This window comes from Crotalus tigris, unplaced genomic scaffold, assembly GCF_016545835.1.
Source record: "Crotalus tigris isolate CLP2741 ecotype Arizona unplaced genomic scaffold, ASM1654583v1 scf7180000017668.6805642782:7212621, whole genome shotgun sequence".
In the NCBI taxonomy this organism is placed as follows: domain Eukaryota; kingdom Metazoa; phylum Chordata; class Lepidosauria; order Squamata; family Viperidae; genus Crotalus; species Crotalus tigris.
The window spans coordinates 7,166,880-7,178,653 of NW_024096554.1; the positions used below are offsets into that span (position 1 = coordinate 7,166,880).

The 11,774-nt window shown below is 46.9% G+C and overlaps 1 protein-coding gene across 2 annotated transcripts in view; it reads left to right on the forward strand.

Moving 5' to 3' along the window:
- CREB3L3 (cAMP responsive element binding protein 3 like 3) overlaps nucleotides 1–5,900 on the forward strand; it is a 30,030-nt gene extending 24,130 nt beyond the window's left edge. For both annotated transcript variants that reach the window (XM_039337201.1, XM_039337200.1), the window contains 2 exons: nucleotides 425–521; nucleotides 2,776–5,900. In XM_039337201.1, the coding sequence (XP_039193135.1) occupies nucleotides 425–521; nucleotides 2,776–3,095 (417 nt within the window). In that variant the 3' untranslated portion in view covers nucleotides 3,096–5,900. The remainder of the gene's footprint in view (nucleotides 1–424; nucleotides 522–2,775) is intronic.
- Nucleotides 5,901–11,774: the final 5,874 nt, after the last annotated feature.

The window sequence follows — 11,774 nt, forward strand, 5'->3', positions numbered from 1 at the left end:
GGGCTCAGCAGAAATGTCAGGATCAGTGCTGCTTTCCAGCTGATTGGTGCTTCTTCAGGGCTCAGCAGAAGCACCAGGATCAGTGCTGAGCTCCAGCTGGAGCCTGGCGCTGATCCTGGCGCTTCCACTGAGCCCTGACAGCCCCGAAGAAGCGCCGATCAGCTGGAAAGCGGCGCTGATCCTGGTGCTTCTGCTGAGCCCTGACAGCCCTGCAGCTCCAGCCGTCTCTCGCTCAGGCTTGTGCGGTGCTGCCACCGGTTCAGCTCATTCCCCTCCCCTGCTACCACTTTTCTAGGATGGTTGCGTACCACCTGCCAGGTGCCAATGTACCACAGGTGGTACCCGCCCCACTGGTGGAAAAGACCTGCTCTAGTCCAACCCTCTGTTCAAAAAAGATACCAGCATCTTTTTAATTGCTCCTCAGGTCTTGCTGCTTTCCTTTGCTCTGATCATCTTCCCCTCCATTGGCCCTTTCACCCGCAACAAGGCCGAGACCGGGGGTGACTTTGTACCGGTGCGAGGTGAGCAAGGAGGCTGGGTGGGTGGGTGGGCATCTGGGCAGAGAGGAGAGGCAGCACCAGGATTGGCTGGAGCATGCTGTCCCCTGGCCTCAAACACCGAATGGGCAATCCTAGCAGAAAAGTGGATGATTAATCCTGACAAAGAGTCCAATGTTGATTCGGCTGATTGATGGGTCCTCCTTCAAGTCAGAAGTTCATCGGCTACGCCGAAGAATCCAGTTCTACCTGAAGAAGAACGGTGCTGAAGAACCAACCACGTCTCTGTTTCATGAGCTTTAAGGAGAAATATAAAAAACGATCCCCCAAGTGAGAGGAAGAAAAAATATCGACTCCGAGGAGCCATATTTGGATGTGTAGATAACTTCTGCTTATATCAGAGTCAAATCTTAGCTTAGGTGAGTTTTGCCCAGCCAGGAGACAGCCCAGACTTTTAACGGCTTAAAAACAGTGGTGTCTAACTTCCGCAAATGTTTATGACTTGTGGACTTCCAACTCCCAGAATTCCCCAGCCAGCATGGCTGGCTGGGGGATTCTGGGAGTTGGAAGTCCACAGGTCTTAAAGTTGCCAAGGTCAGATACCGCTGGTTTAAAGAGAGAAGACATTTCAATCAGGTCAACTAATTAGTAAGCTGAAAAGTTGGATTACCCAATTTAAAGACAACTTCTACTTATTTCCTAACTGCTGTGAGTTTTGCCCAGGCAGGATACATCAGAGGGGGGCAGCCCAGAATTTTAATAGCTTAAAACAGGGGTGTCCAACCTTGACAACTTTTAAGATTTATGGCGTTCCCCAGCCATGGCTGGAGAATTCTGGGAATTTATTTATTTATTTATTTTTATTTTTAAAATTTATAAGCCGCCCCACTCCCGGAGGACTCTGGGCAGCTAACAATAAAAAACACATAAAACATAACAAAACAAACAGTACAAGAACAGTCATCCAGGTGTCAGATTTTATAAACCCCAGGCCTGCCGGAAAAGCCAGGTCTTAAGCAGCTTGAAGTCCACAGGTCTTAAAGTCGCCAAGGTTGGCTTAAAACAGTGGTTCTCAATTATTTTCTGTCATGCCCCCCCTAGGAAGAAGAAAACATTTCGCGCGCCCCCCGCGTGACTGTCTATCCAATCGGGTCCTTTGCGTGTGTCACGTGCGTCCAATATGACAGTATTTGCCGAGGTCAAACGAGCCCCCCTTTACGGAGCCTCGCGCCCCCCCTGGGGGGCCCGCCCCACTATTTGAGAACCACTGGCTTAAAAGGAGAAAACGGTTGAATCAAGTCAACTGAAAAACATGTTCAAAACTAGAGTAGAGTAGAGCAGAGCAGAGCAGAGCAGAGCAGAGCAGGGCAGAATAGAATAGGACATGAAGCAACGGATGGAAACTAACCAAGGAGAGAAGCAACCTGGAACTAAGGAGAAACTTCCTGACAGTCAGAACAATTAACCAGTGGAACCACCTGCCTCCAGAAGCGGTGAATGCTCCAACACTGGAGGTTTTTAAGAGGAGACTGGACAACCATTTGTCTGAAATGGTATGGGGTTTCCTGCCTGAGCAGGGGGTTGGACTCAATGACCTCCAAGGTCCCTTCCAACTTTATTATTATTATTATTATTACTACTACTACTACTTATTATATTAATCAGTGTTCAACTGGAGGGGATAATATATGTACAATGCATTGGTTTTTTTGATGCACCTTTTTAATGTTCTGATTGTTTTGTGTTTTGCTTTTGTTTTTATGTCTTCTTGGATTTTTATTTGGTTTTGTATTTTGTATTTTAACTCTGTTCTGAATATAATAATAGTAATAATAATAATAATAATGAATAGAATTACAGAATAGAATAGAAATACAGAATAGAATAGAATAGAAATACAGAATAGAATTACATAAAAGAATAGAATTACAGAACAGAATTACAGAATAGAATAGAATTACAGAATAGAATTACAGAATAGAAAAATTGAGTTGGAAGGGACCTTGGAGGTCTTCTAGTCCAACCCCCTCCTCAGGCAAGAAACCCTATCCCATTTCAGACTTCTTCTACCAAGGCAAGTGGCACCACCCATGTTCAGAATTTGTAGTAGAATCTACACTGTTGTGAGCCTGATCCAACGGTCACTAGTGCAGAGATTAGTAGGGAAGGCAGTAGATGAAGCCTCAAGAATCAATCCTTTGCCATTTGCCCCATCCCTCTTGCGTCTCTCTCTCTCTGTGTGTGTGTCCCTCATGCTCTCTGTCCCCCTCCCTCCCAGTTTTTTCTAGGTCCCTCAACAACGATGCATCCTCTAGAATTCTCCACTCCCGGGGCAAGGAGGCCGAGCAGAGTGCGCAGGAAAGCATCTGGAAGGAGCCAGCTCGCAGCGAAGACCACGCGGCCAGCACCTTGATCCGAGATCTCTTGAGGCTTCAGAAGGAGGGCAACCACACAGAAGTCTTCCCAGAAGGCAGACCTGCATCTTTGGACGGACTCAGGCCCGGTGTTCCCTACCCAGGCCCAAATCTGACCACAGTGGCCTGGACTGAATCGGAGCAGCCTGGAAAGGGGGTCTTGGAACAGACGGAGGAGCTGTGACTTTCCACCGGGCTGCTTCCACTCCTTCACTAAACTAGGACGGGGAGGGGTAGGACGGGGATGGGGAGACTGTGTGTGTGTGCGCGTGCAGCAGTGTTGTGTCTCTCCTATTCAGGGGGAAGGGGGGGGAATGTGAAAGAGAGTCGCAGTGTGTGTGAGAGAGAACAAGGGGAGGGGGTCTGAATCCTCCTGGGCTATTTGGGGACCCCCTGAAAAAAGACAGGCTGAGCCCCGGTTCTCCTCTTCCATTTTTAAAACGGGGGGGGGGGGGGGCGGAATTCTCCAGGATGGGACCCCCAGCAGGTCTGTAGCCGTGGATCCTTAAATTGCACTTCACTGCAAAGCGTGTCACATCCCCACATCCCTTGTGGAACTGGGGGCTTCAGGCGTTCATTATAGGGAAGATGGGAGTTTGACATCTGATTATTTTTTTTTATTTTATTTTTTTGCCGAGCCTTTCGGCTCCTGAGATTTCTGTTCATCTGGTGTGCGGTGATGATGAATGAAAAAACGTTCTTTTTTTTTCTTTTGGGGGAGGGGAACAGAGAGTCAAAGCTGAAATGTACAGTTACCCCTTACAGCTTTGCGCCCTCCGTTATGTCCACCTTTGAGCCCCCAAATTGATATTTTGAGTTGGGTTTTGCCCCCATTTTACGGCTTTTCTTGCCAATGGTTGCAGTCATTGAGTGAGGAACCCGGTCGTTAAGCAAATCTGGCTCCCCCCATAGACTTTGCTCCTCCGAAGGCCGCCAAAAAGGGGATCATAGGTGACCCGGGGACATCGCAACCATCATCAAGACGAACCAGTTGAAATTTCGATCGCGTGACTGCCGGGTGGTTAAGTGTGGAAAAAACAGGTTCGTAAGTCGCTTTTGGGGGACTTTGAACGGTCACTAAACGAACTGTGCCAAGTGGAGGACCGCCCGTGTAATCTTTCCGTGGAAAGGTTAAGAGTCCAGGAAAGGAGCAGTGGTTCTTTTAATTCAGCCTCTGCTATCTTTCCTTTAAACACACACAAAAAAACCCCCTTAAAACAGGAATATAAAGATGTAATCTGCCTCTATAAAAAAACTGATAACAAATGCAGAAAGGAGGGAGGAGGGGGGCGTTTCTCCTCCTCTTCAGATGGCTGATGCTGTGAATTTGCACGTCTGATTATGTAACGGGAACGGCTGGTCTTCCGGCAAGCTCCAAACAGCTTTCGGGAGGCATCTGTTGGGATTATTTTCTCTGCCGTTTCGGGAACCGCCGCGTTCGGCCCCCGCAGTTTGGCTGCTCTCTCTTCTGAGGGCTCAAGCAAGCGTGGGGCGGTGGGTTCGACAGGTGACTGCTTCTGCTCGGATGAAATCCAAGCATCGAAGCCAGCTCAGAAGCTTCGCTGTCTCAGATTATGTCCTCCTAGTTCCAATGTCCCGGTTTATTTTCCCTTCTGGGAAAGCAGCCGTGGATTTATTGGTGTAGTAATGGAATGCGCGGAGGGCCTTGGGGAAGGAGAAAGAAAAATGCCGCCAGATAAGAGAGGGCTTAGCCTGCAGCTGCATAAAGGGTGAACAAGCTCAGAAGAGACCCTGTAAAAGGGAGGGGGGAGAGAAAGGCTGCGTAGGGAACAGATAAAAGACGGCTTAGCCTGCAGCTGCTTAAGGAGTGGAGAACAAGCTCAGAAGAGACCCTGTAAAAGGGGGGGGGGGAGAGAAAGGCTGCGTAGGGAACAGATAAGAGAGGGCTTAGCCTGCAGCTGCCTAAAGGGTGGAGAGCAAGCTCAGAAGCGACCCTGTAAAAGGGAGGGGGGAGAGAAAGGCTGCTTAGGGAGCAAATAAGAGAGGGCTTAGCCTGCAGCTGCTTAAGGGGTGGAGAACAAGCTCAGAAGAGACCCTGTAAAAGGGAGGGGGGAGAGAAAGGCTGCGTAGGGAACAGATAAGAGAGGGCTTAGCCTGCAGCTGCATAAGGGGTGGAGAACAAGCTCAGAAGAGACCCTGTAAAAGGGAGGGGGGAGAGAAAGGCTGCGTAGGGAACAGATAAGAGAGGGCTTAGCCTGCAGCTGCATAAGGGGTGGAGAACTAGCTCAGAAGAGACCCTGTAAAAGGGCAGGGAGGAGAGAGGCTGCATAGGAAACAGATAAGAGAGGGCTTAGCCTGCAGCTGCATAAAGGGTGGAGAAAAAGGATCCTCCCTAGTTCCTTGGGATATAAAGCAAAGAGTTGCTGCTTAGGGAAGAGGCAACTAAGAGGCAACCTAGCCCTCTGCTGCATAACGGGCAGAGAAAAGGACTCAGGAGGGACCCCTCCCTAGTTTCTCAGGCTCTGAAAGAGACGGCGGGAGATTCGTAGTTGCACAGTTCTATTAATGTAGCTTTACATAGAATAGAGTTAGTCTGTCCGGTCATGTTTCCCATCTGGTCTGCCTGGTAAGACTGACAGCCCTGGACGAGTATGATCTAACAAAGAGGGAAGGGAAAGATTCCTAGTGGCAGGAACGTGGGGACCCAGAGCCTTGATCCGGAAGACGTAGGGGCCGGGAAGTCCGCAGGATATGGTAAGAAAAAAGGAAAGAGGGCTGGTGAACGGGTGGAGCTTTGTATACCATCATCCTCGCCCTTTTGATTTATTTTTGAGCCCACCCTGTGGTCAGCCCCGGGTACATGTTGAGCACTTCTGAGCTGATTTTGAAGGATTGGGGGACGGTTTGGGATGAGCATTTGCGACGTGTATCCCTTTGCGGCCCCAAAATGCCAGAAGCCGGAAGACAAAAGACTCGAGCTGATGTCTCGCCCGTCATGTGTACAATAAATGATTTGGGTTAAAATGAAGGATGGGTCGTCTGATTGATTGGATTTGTCTTTATTCCCCCTCCCCCACATAAAAGGCCGCACTTGAAAAGGAGAGGCGGTAGGAAACAAAATGGACAGAACAGGTGGGAAGAAGGGAAGAACTCGAAGGAGAAAAGGGGGCACAAATTAAGACTTAATAAATGTCCCACGTGAGTAAAATATTCTGGACTGGACACTTCGGTAATAAAGGGGCTTGAAAGCTTCTCCCAGATTCATAAATTGCAGGTCATCCTCGACTTACGAACACAACTGAGCCCCAAATTTCTCTTGTTAAGCGAGACAGTTGTTGAGTGGTTTGTTGCCATGGTTTGTTAAACGAATCACTGCAGTCGTCACATTAGGAACATTGCAGTAAGCGAATCTGGCTTCCCCATTGACTTTACATGTCGCAAAAGGGGATCACGAGACGCTGCAACTGACATAAATACGAGTCGCCCAGTGGCCTGGATTCTAATCCGGTGACCTCGGGAAGGCTGCAACAGTCACAAGTGTGAAAAACGGCCCTAAGTCCCTTCTTTTCAGTGCCGTTGTAACTTCGAATAGTCACTAAATGAATGGTTCTAAGTCAAGGACTTACTTGCATGATAGCTGCCAGCTTGGGGGGGGGGGCTGAAATCCACGGTTCTTTTCAAGCTGCAGATTTCCACCAGCAACAACCCCGGCTGCCGCTTTATTGACAGAGATGGGCCAATTTTGTTTCCTCGGCAGGTGACAACCTTAGAGAGCTCTCTTAAATGGTTTTAATAGGACAAGACCCACCCTTACCAAAGACCACCGAGCTTGGTGGGTGTCAGTAGCCCCCCCCCCCAGTCGCCAGGCTCTATTCCTGCCGCTCCTGGCCTCCCTAACCGAGCGGTCGGGTTGTCTCGACCGTTTTAATTTTTTTTTTAAAAGCTGCCATCCGATTCCTGGCAACGTGAGGCGCTGATCACGCTGCATGAAAGCTGTTTTGAGCCGGGAAGCAAGAAACGGATCGGCACGGGCTCTCGCTTGCCAATTTGGCTCTCGTTCAAAAATAACGGCAGGTCACAGGGAAGCCCGGCAGAGCTCGGATCGAAACGGCGACGAAGGAAAGAAGAGCAGAGAATTGTAAAGGAAGAGGGAGAAAGGAAGGTTTCCCTCCCTTGTGGCGGCATTATATCCTTTGTCTTTCTTTCGCTGGGAGTTGGAAACTGACTAGGAGCTGGAACCAGACACTTGAGGCCAAGGGAAGCACTTGCTAAACTAACCTGCTCGTGCCGGAAGGCAGATTGATGTATTTTGGATCAGACAGAGAAGATTTAACAGTACACAAAAATAACAGCTAACCCTGCTCCTTTCTAGCATTGATAATGTTACCTAGTTTGGTAATGAAACGTCGCTAAGAAAACCACCAACCTCAGAGCATCTGGGACCCCAACAGAGAAAGGGGGGTGCCCCCTGCCTACAGGTAGCCCTCAACTTATGACAATCGTGACCAGAATTTATGTGGTTAATTAAGATAGTTGTTGAGTGAAGACACAAACACACACTGGTTTTACCACCTTTTTGGACCGTCATTAAACCAATCACTGCAGTTGTTAAGAGAGACACGTGGTTGTTCAATGCATCTGGCTTCTCCGATTATGCTTGTCAGAAGCCAGCCTGGGAAGATCCACAAATGATGATCACACAATCCTGGGACATTGCAACTGCCACAAACACACACCAGTTGCCGAGGGCCTGAATTTTGATTGGGTACAAGTGGTCCTCAACTTTACGACAACAACTGAGCCCCAAGTTTACGTTGCTAAGTGAGAAATTTGTTAAGAGAGCTTTACCCCATTTTTAGGACTTTCTTCGCCCCATTTGTTCAGTGAATCACTGCAGCGCTTAAATTAAGTCACAAGGTTGTGAAGCAAATCTGGTTTCCCCGTTGACTTTGCATGTCAAAAGGTCGCAAAAGGAGACCACGGCACCCCAGGACACCGCAAACTGTCATAAATGGGAGTCAGTCGTCAAGCATCCTAATGTAAATCACTTGGCTGTGGGGATGCTGTAATGGTCATAAGTGTGAAAAATAGTCATATGTCACTAATTTCAGGGCCATTTAACTTGGGTCACCTGATGAACTGCTGTAAGTCAAGGATTACCTGTACTGTGGGGATGCTACAACACTTAGATGTGTTGTAAGGCACTCTTTCAAGGCTGTCGTACTTTGAGCAGTTACTAAGCGAATGGTTCTAAGTGTAACTTGCAACTGCTGTCTTGGTGTAATGAATAGGCTAGACTAAAATTAGAATTAAAGAATGGAATGGAATATAGAATAGAACAGAACAGAAAATATGGAATAGAACAGAATACTGGAAAAAGTAGAATAGACTAGAATGAGCTGGAAGGGACCTTGGAGGTCATCTAGTCCAACCCCCTGCTCAGGCAGGAAACCTTATACCATTTCAGACAAACGGTTGTCCAATCTCTTCTTAAAAACTTCCAGCGTTGGACCATTCACCGCTTCTGGAGGCAGGTGGTTCCACAGGTTAATTGTTCTGTCAGGAAGTTTCTCCTTAGTTCTAAGTTGCTTCTCTCCTTGTTTGGTTTCCATCCGTTGCTTCTTCTTCTGCCTTCAGGTGCCTTGGAGAATAGCTTGACTCCCTCTTGATTGGGGCAGCCCCTGAGATGTAATCATCCAAGTTGCCTTTCAGACAAACCTGGGATACCCCAGAGGCCATTTAGACCAACCCCCAATGCTTGTAGGAATCCTATCCCACCTTTTTATATAGTCCTTATCACAAAGTCCAATGGGTCGTGAACGTCAGCCCTACCACCAGCCAAGTACAAGCAGCCCTTGAATTATGACGCTAATTAAACCCCAAATTTGAGGGGGGGGGGAGGAGAAATGGATTAAAAAAAAAAAAACAAAACCTACAGAATGAAAATTCCATTGCTAAGTGAGGCAATTAGGTGGGCTGTGGCCCCTTTGACTTTTGCCACAGTTGGTAAATGAATCGCTGCAGTTGTTATGTGAATCATGGGGTCATTAAGCAAATCCTGTTTCCTCCGCCCCCTCCCCTTGACTCCGCTTACCGGAAGCTGGCGGAGGTCCCAAAAGGGGATCCCCGTGACCGTCGTAAATATATGCCTGTTGCCGAGCACCCAAATTTTGATCACCTGACTTGGGGGGGGGGGAGATGCTGCAATGGTTTTAAGCGTGAGAATTAGTCTTAATTCACTTTTTCAGTGCCGTTTTAACTTTGGCCCCTAAAGGAATATACAATATATAATAATAAAGTTGGAAGGGACCTTGGAGGTCATCTAGTCCAACCCCCTGCTCAGGCAGGAAACTTTACACCATTTCGGACAAATGGCTGTCCAGTCTCTTCTTAAAAACTTGCAGTGTTGGAGCATTCACTGCTTCTGGACGCAGGTAGTTCCACTGGTTAATTGTTCTAACAGTCAGGAAGTTTCTCCTTAGTTCTAGGTTGCTTCTCTCCTTGATTAGTTTCCATCCGTTGCTCGTCCTGCCTTCAGGCGCTTTGGAGAATAGCTTGACTCCCTCTTCTTTGGGGCAGCCCCTGAGATACTGGAAGGCTGCTATCATGTCCCCCCTTGTCCTTCTACTCTTTAAACTAGACATACTCAATTCCAGCAACCGTTCCTTGTATGTTTTAGCCTCCAGTCCCCTAATCATCTTTGTGGCAATTCTCTGCCCTCTTTCTAGAGTCTCAACATCTTTTTTACATCCTGGTGACCAAAACTGGATGCAGTATTCCCAGTGTGGCCTTACCAAGGCCTTGTAAAGTGGTATTAATACTTCACGCGATCTTCATTCTATCCCTCTGTTAATGCAGCCTAGCACTGATTGTAAGTTACCTATAGTAGCCAAGAAATTCCTCCCTCCGTGTTGTTTCAAACCAGGCGTGGTTCTCTGGAAAAATCCCATTAGATAATCGTAATCCTTATAAACTGTTATTTGGGAGGGATTTTCCTGGTGGAGAGGGAAGAATTACCTCTTTTTCTGAAGTATTTTTTTTTAAAGTATTATTAAGTATTATCAAAAGGAGATAACGTGTTCCTGTACGGACGAATCTCGGATTAATCATTAAAAGAACAGCAAAATAATAATAATAAAGATTTGTACTGTTGATTGGAGAGCTCTTTAATGTCAAGCTGGCGGCTGTCAACCACCTTTGAAGCGAGGCCTTCCGTCACACAGTAGTCCTCCACTTACGACCGTGATGGAGCCCAACGTGTACGGCGTTGAGTGAGGCATTTGTGAAGCGAGTTTTGCCCCGTATTACAACTTTAAGTTAAATTTAAATTTAACTTTAAATTAAATCGCTGAGGCGGTTAAATTAGTCCCACGGTCGTTAAGCAAAACTGGCTTTGCTCGTCAGAAAAGGGGGATCACATGATCCCGGGACAGTGCAACTGTCATAAATATGAGTCAGTTGCCAAGGGACTGAATTTGGATCATGCGACGGTGGGGAATGCTGCAATGGCCGTAAGTCTGAAACGTGATCATAATAGTGGTCAGTATTGCAATATTGGAAGAAGGAATCTTTGCCTACTTTGCAGGAATGGTTTTTTAAAGTTTCTTACTTAGCTGAAATGGCAAAAATTTCGGCTTATTTGAAAGATCAATCGCAAGAGAAGTACCTCTTGGTGTGGAAAAGATGGATAAATTTTATACAATATAAGTATGATATAAGAAAATATCATTTAGCTTTTGAATAATTTATATTTAAAGTTTAAGATATTATTTAGAAGTGTAGAATAGTTTTGTTTTTTATTATTATTTTTTTCTTTTTTTCTTTTTTTCTCTTTCTGTTTTTTATATATAATGGAGTTAAAGTATTTAATAATTTGTTTACTGAATGTAATTATATTTGTTTGAGGTTTATTTGGGTTTAAAAGTTTTTTCTTTTAAGTTCTAGTTAATCCTGTATTCAGCTCTGGGAAGAATGGGGGAGGGTTTTGGGGTGGGTTGGGAGGGATTGGGGAAGGGGTTTTTATTGTAAAATTGTAAAAAATTATAATAAAAAAAAAATAATAGTGGTCACTATTTTCAGTGCTGTTGTAACTTCGGCCACTAAGTGAACTGTTGTAAGCCGAGGACGGCCTGTAGTTGCGACTTCATCTCGAGGTCTTTTATTGCAGGTAATCCTCGACTTACAATCACAATCTCGCCCAAAACGTCCATTGCTAAGTGAGACAATGGTTACAGCCCTTCTCGCCAGAAGTGGATCCCTGCAGTTGTTAAGTGAGGAACACGGTTGTTAAGTGAGTCAGGCTTCCCCACTGGATTTGCTCGTCAGAAGGGGGCAAAGGACGGATCCCGTGAACCCGGGACACTGCGACGGTCATAAATAGGAGTCGGTTGCCAAGCGTCTGAATTTTGGTCACGTGAATTTGGAGGCTCTCACGGTCGTTCAGCGTGAAAAATGGTCGTTAAGTCACTTTTTTTCCCAGGGCCGTTGTTAAGACGGGGACCGCCTGCGGGAGGATCCGCAGAAGGACCCCGTTGCTGCGTGTTTGGGGTTCAAATACGGAGGGGAATGCCACACACGCTTATTCTCATTTATTGACGAGCGAGCACACACACACGACCGTTCCTATGCCGGGGAAATTGCACTGGAAATGAGGAGGGGGGGCTTCTCCAGAACTGGGAGAAAAATCCTATGCATGACTTCATTCCCCCCACCCCTCCCCCCCAAAAAAGAGAGAGAAAAAAAGAAAGCAGCTGTGGCATCATCCGAGTGAGCATTCAAGCCGTCACCCAAAACCTTTGAAGGCAGGACCCTTCCCCTCCGTTCGTATTCGTGGGCTGGGCTGACCTGAGAAGTGAGTGAGGAACATGGGCTGCAAGGAAGGGCCCATATATACAGTATAGAA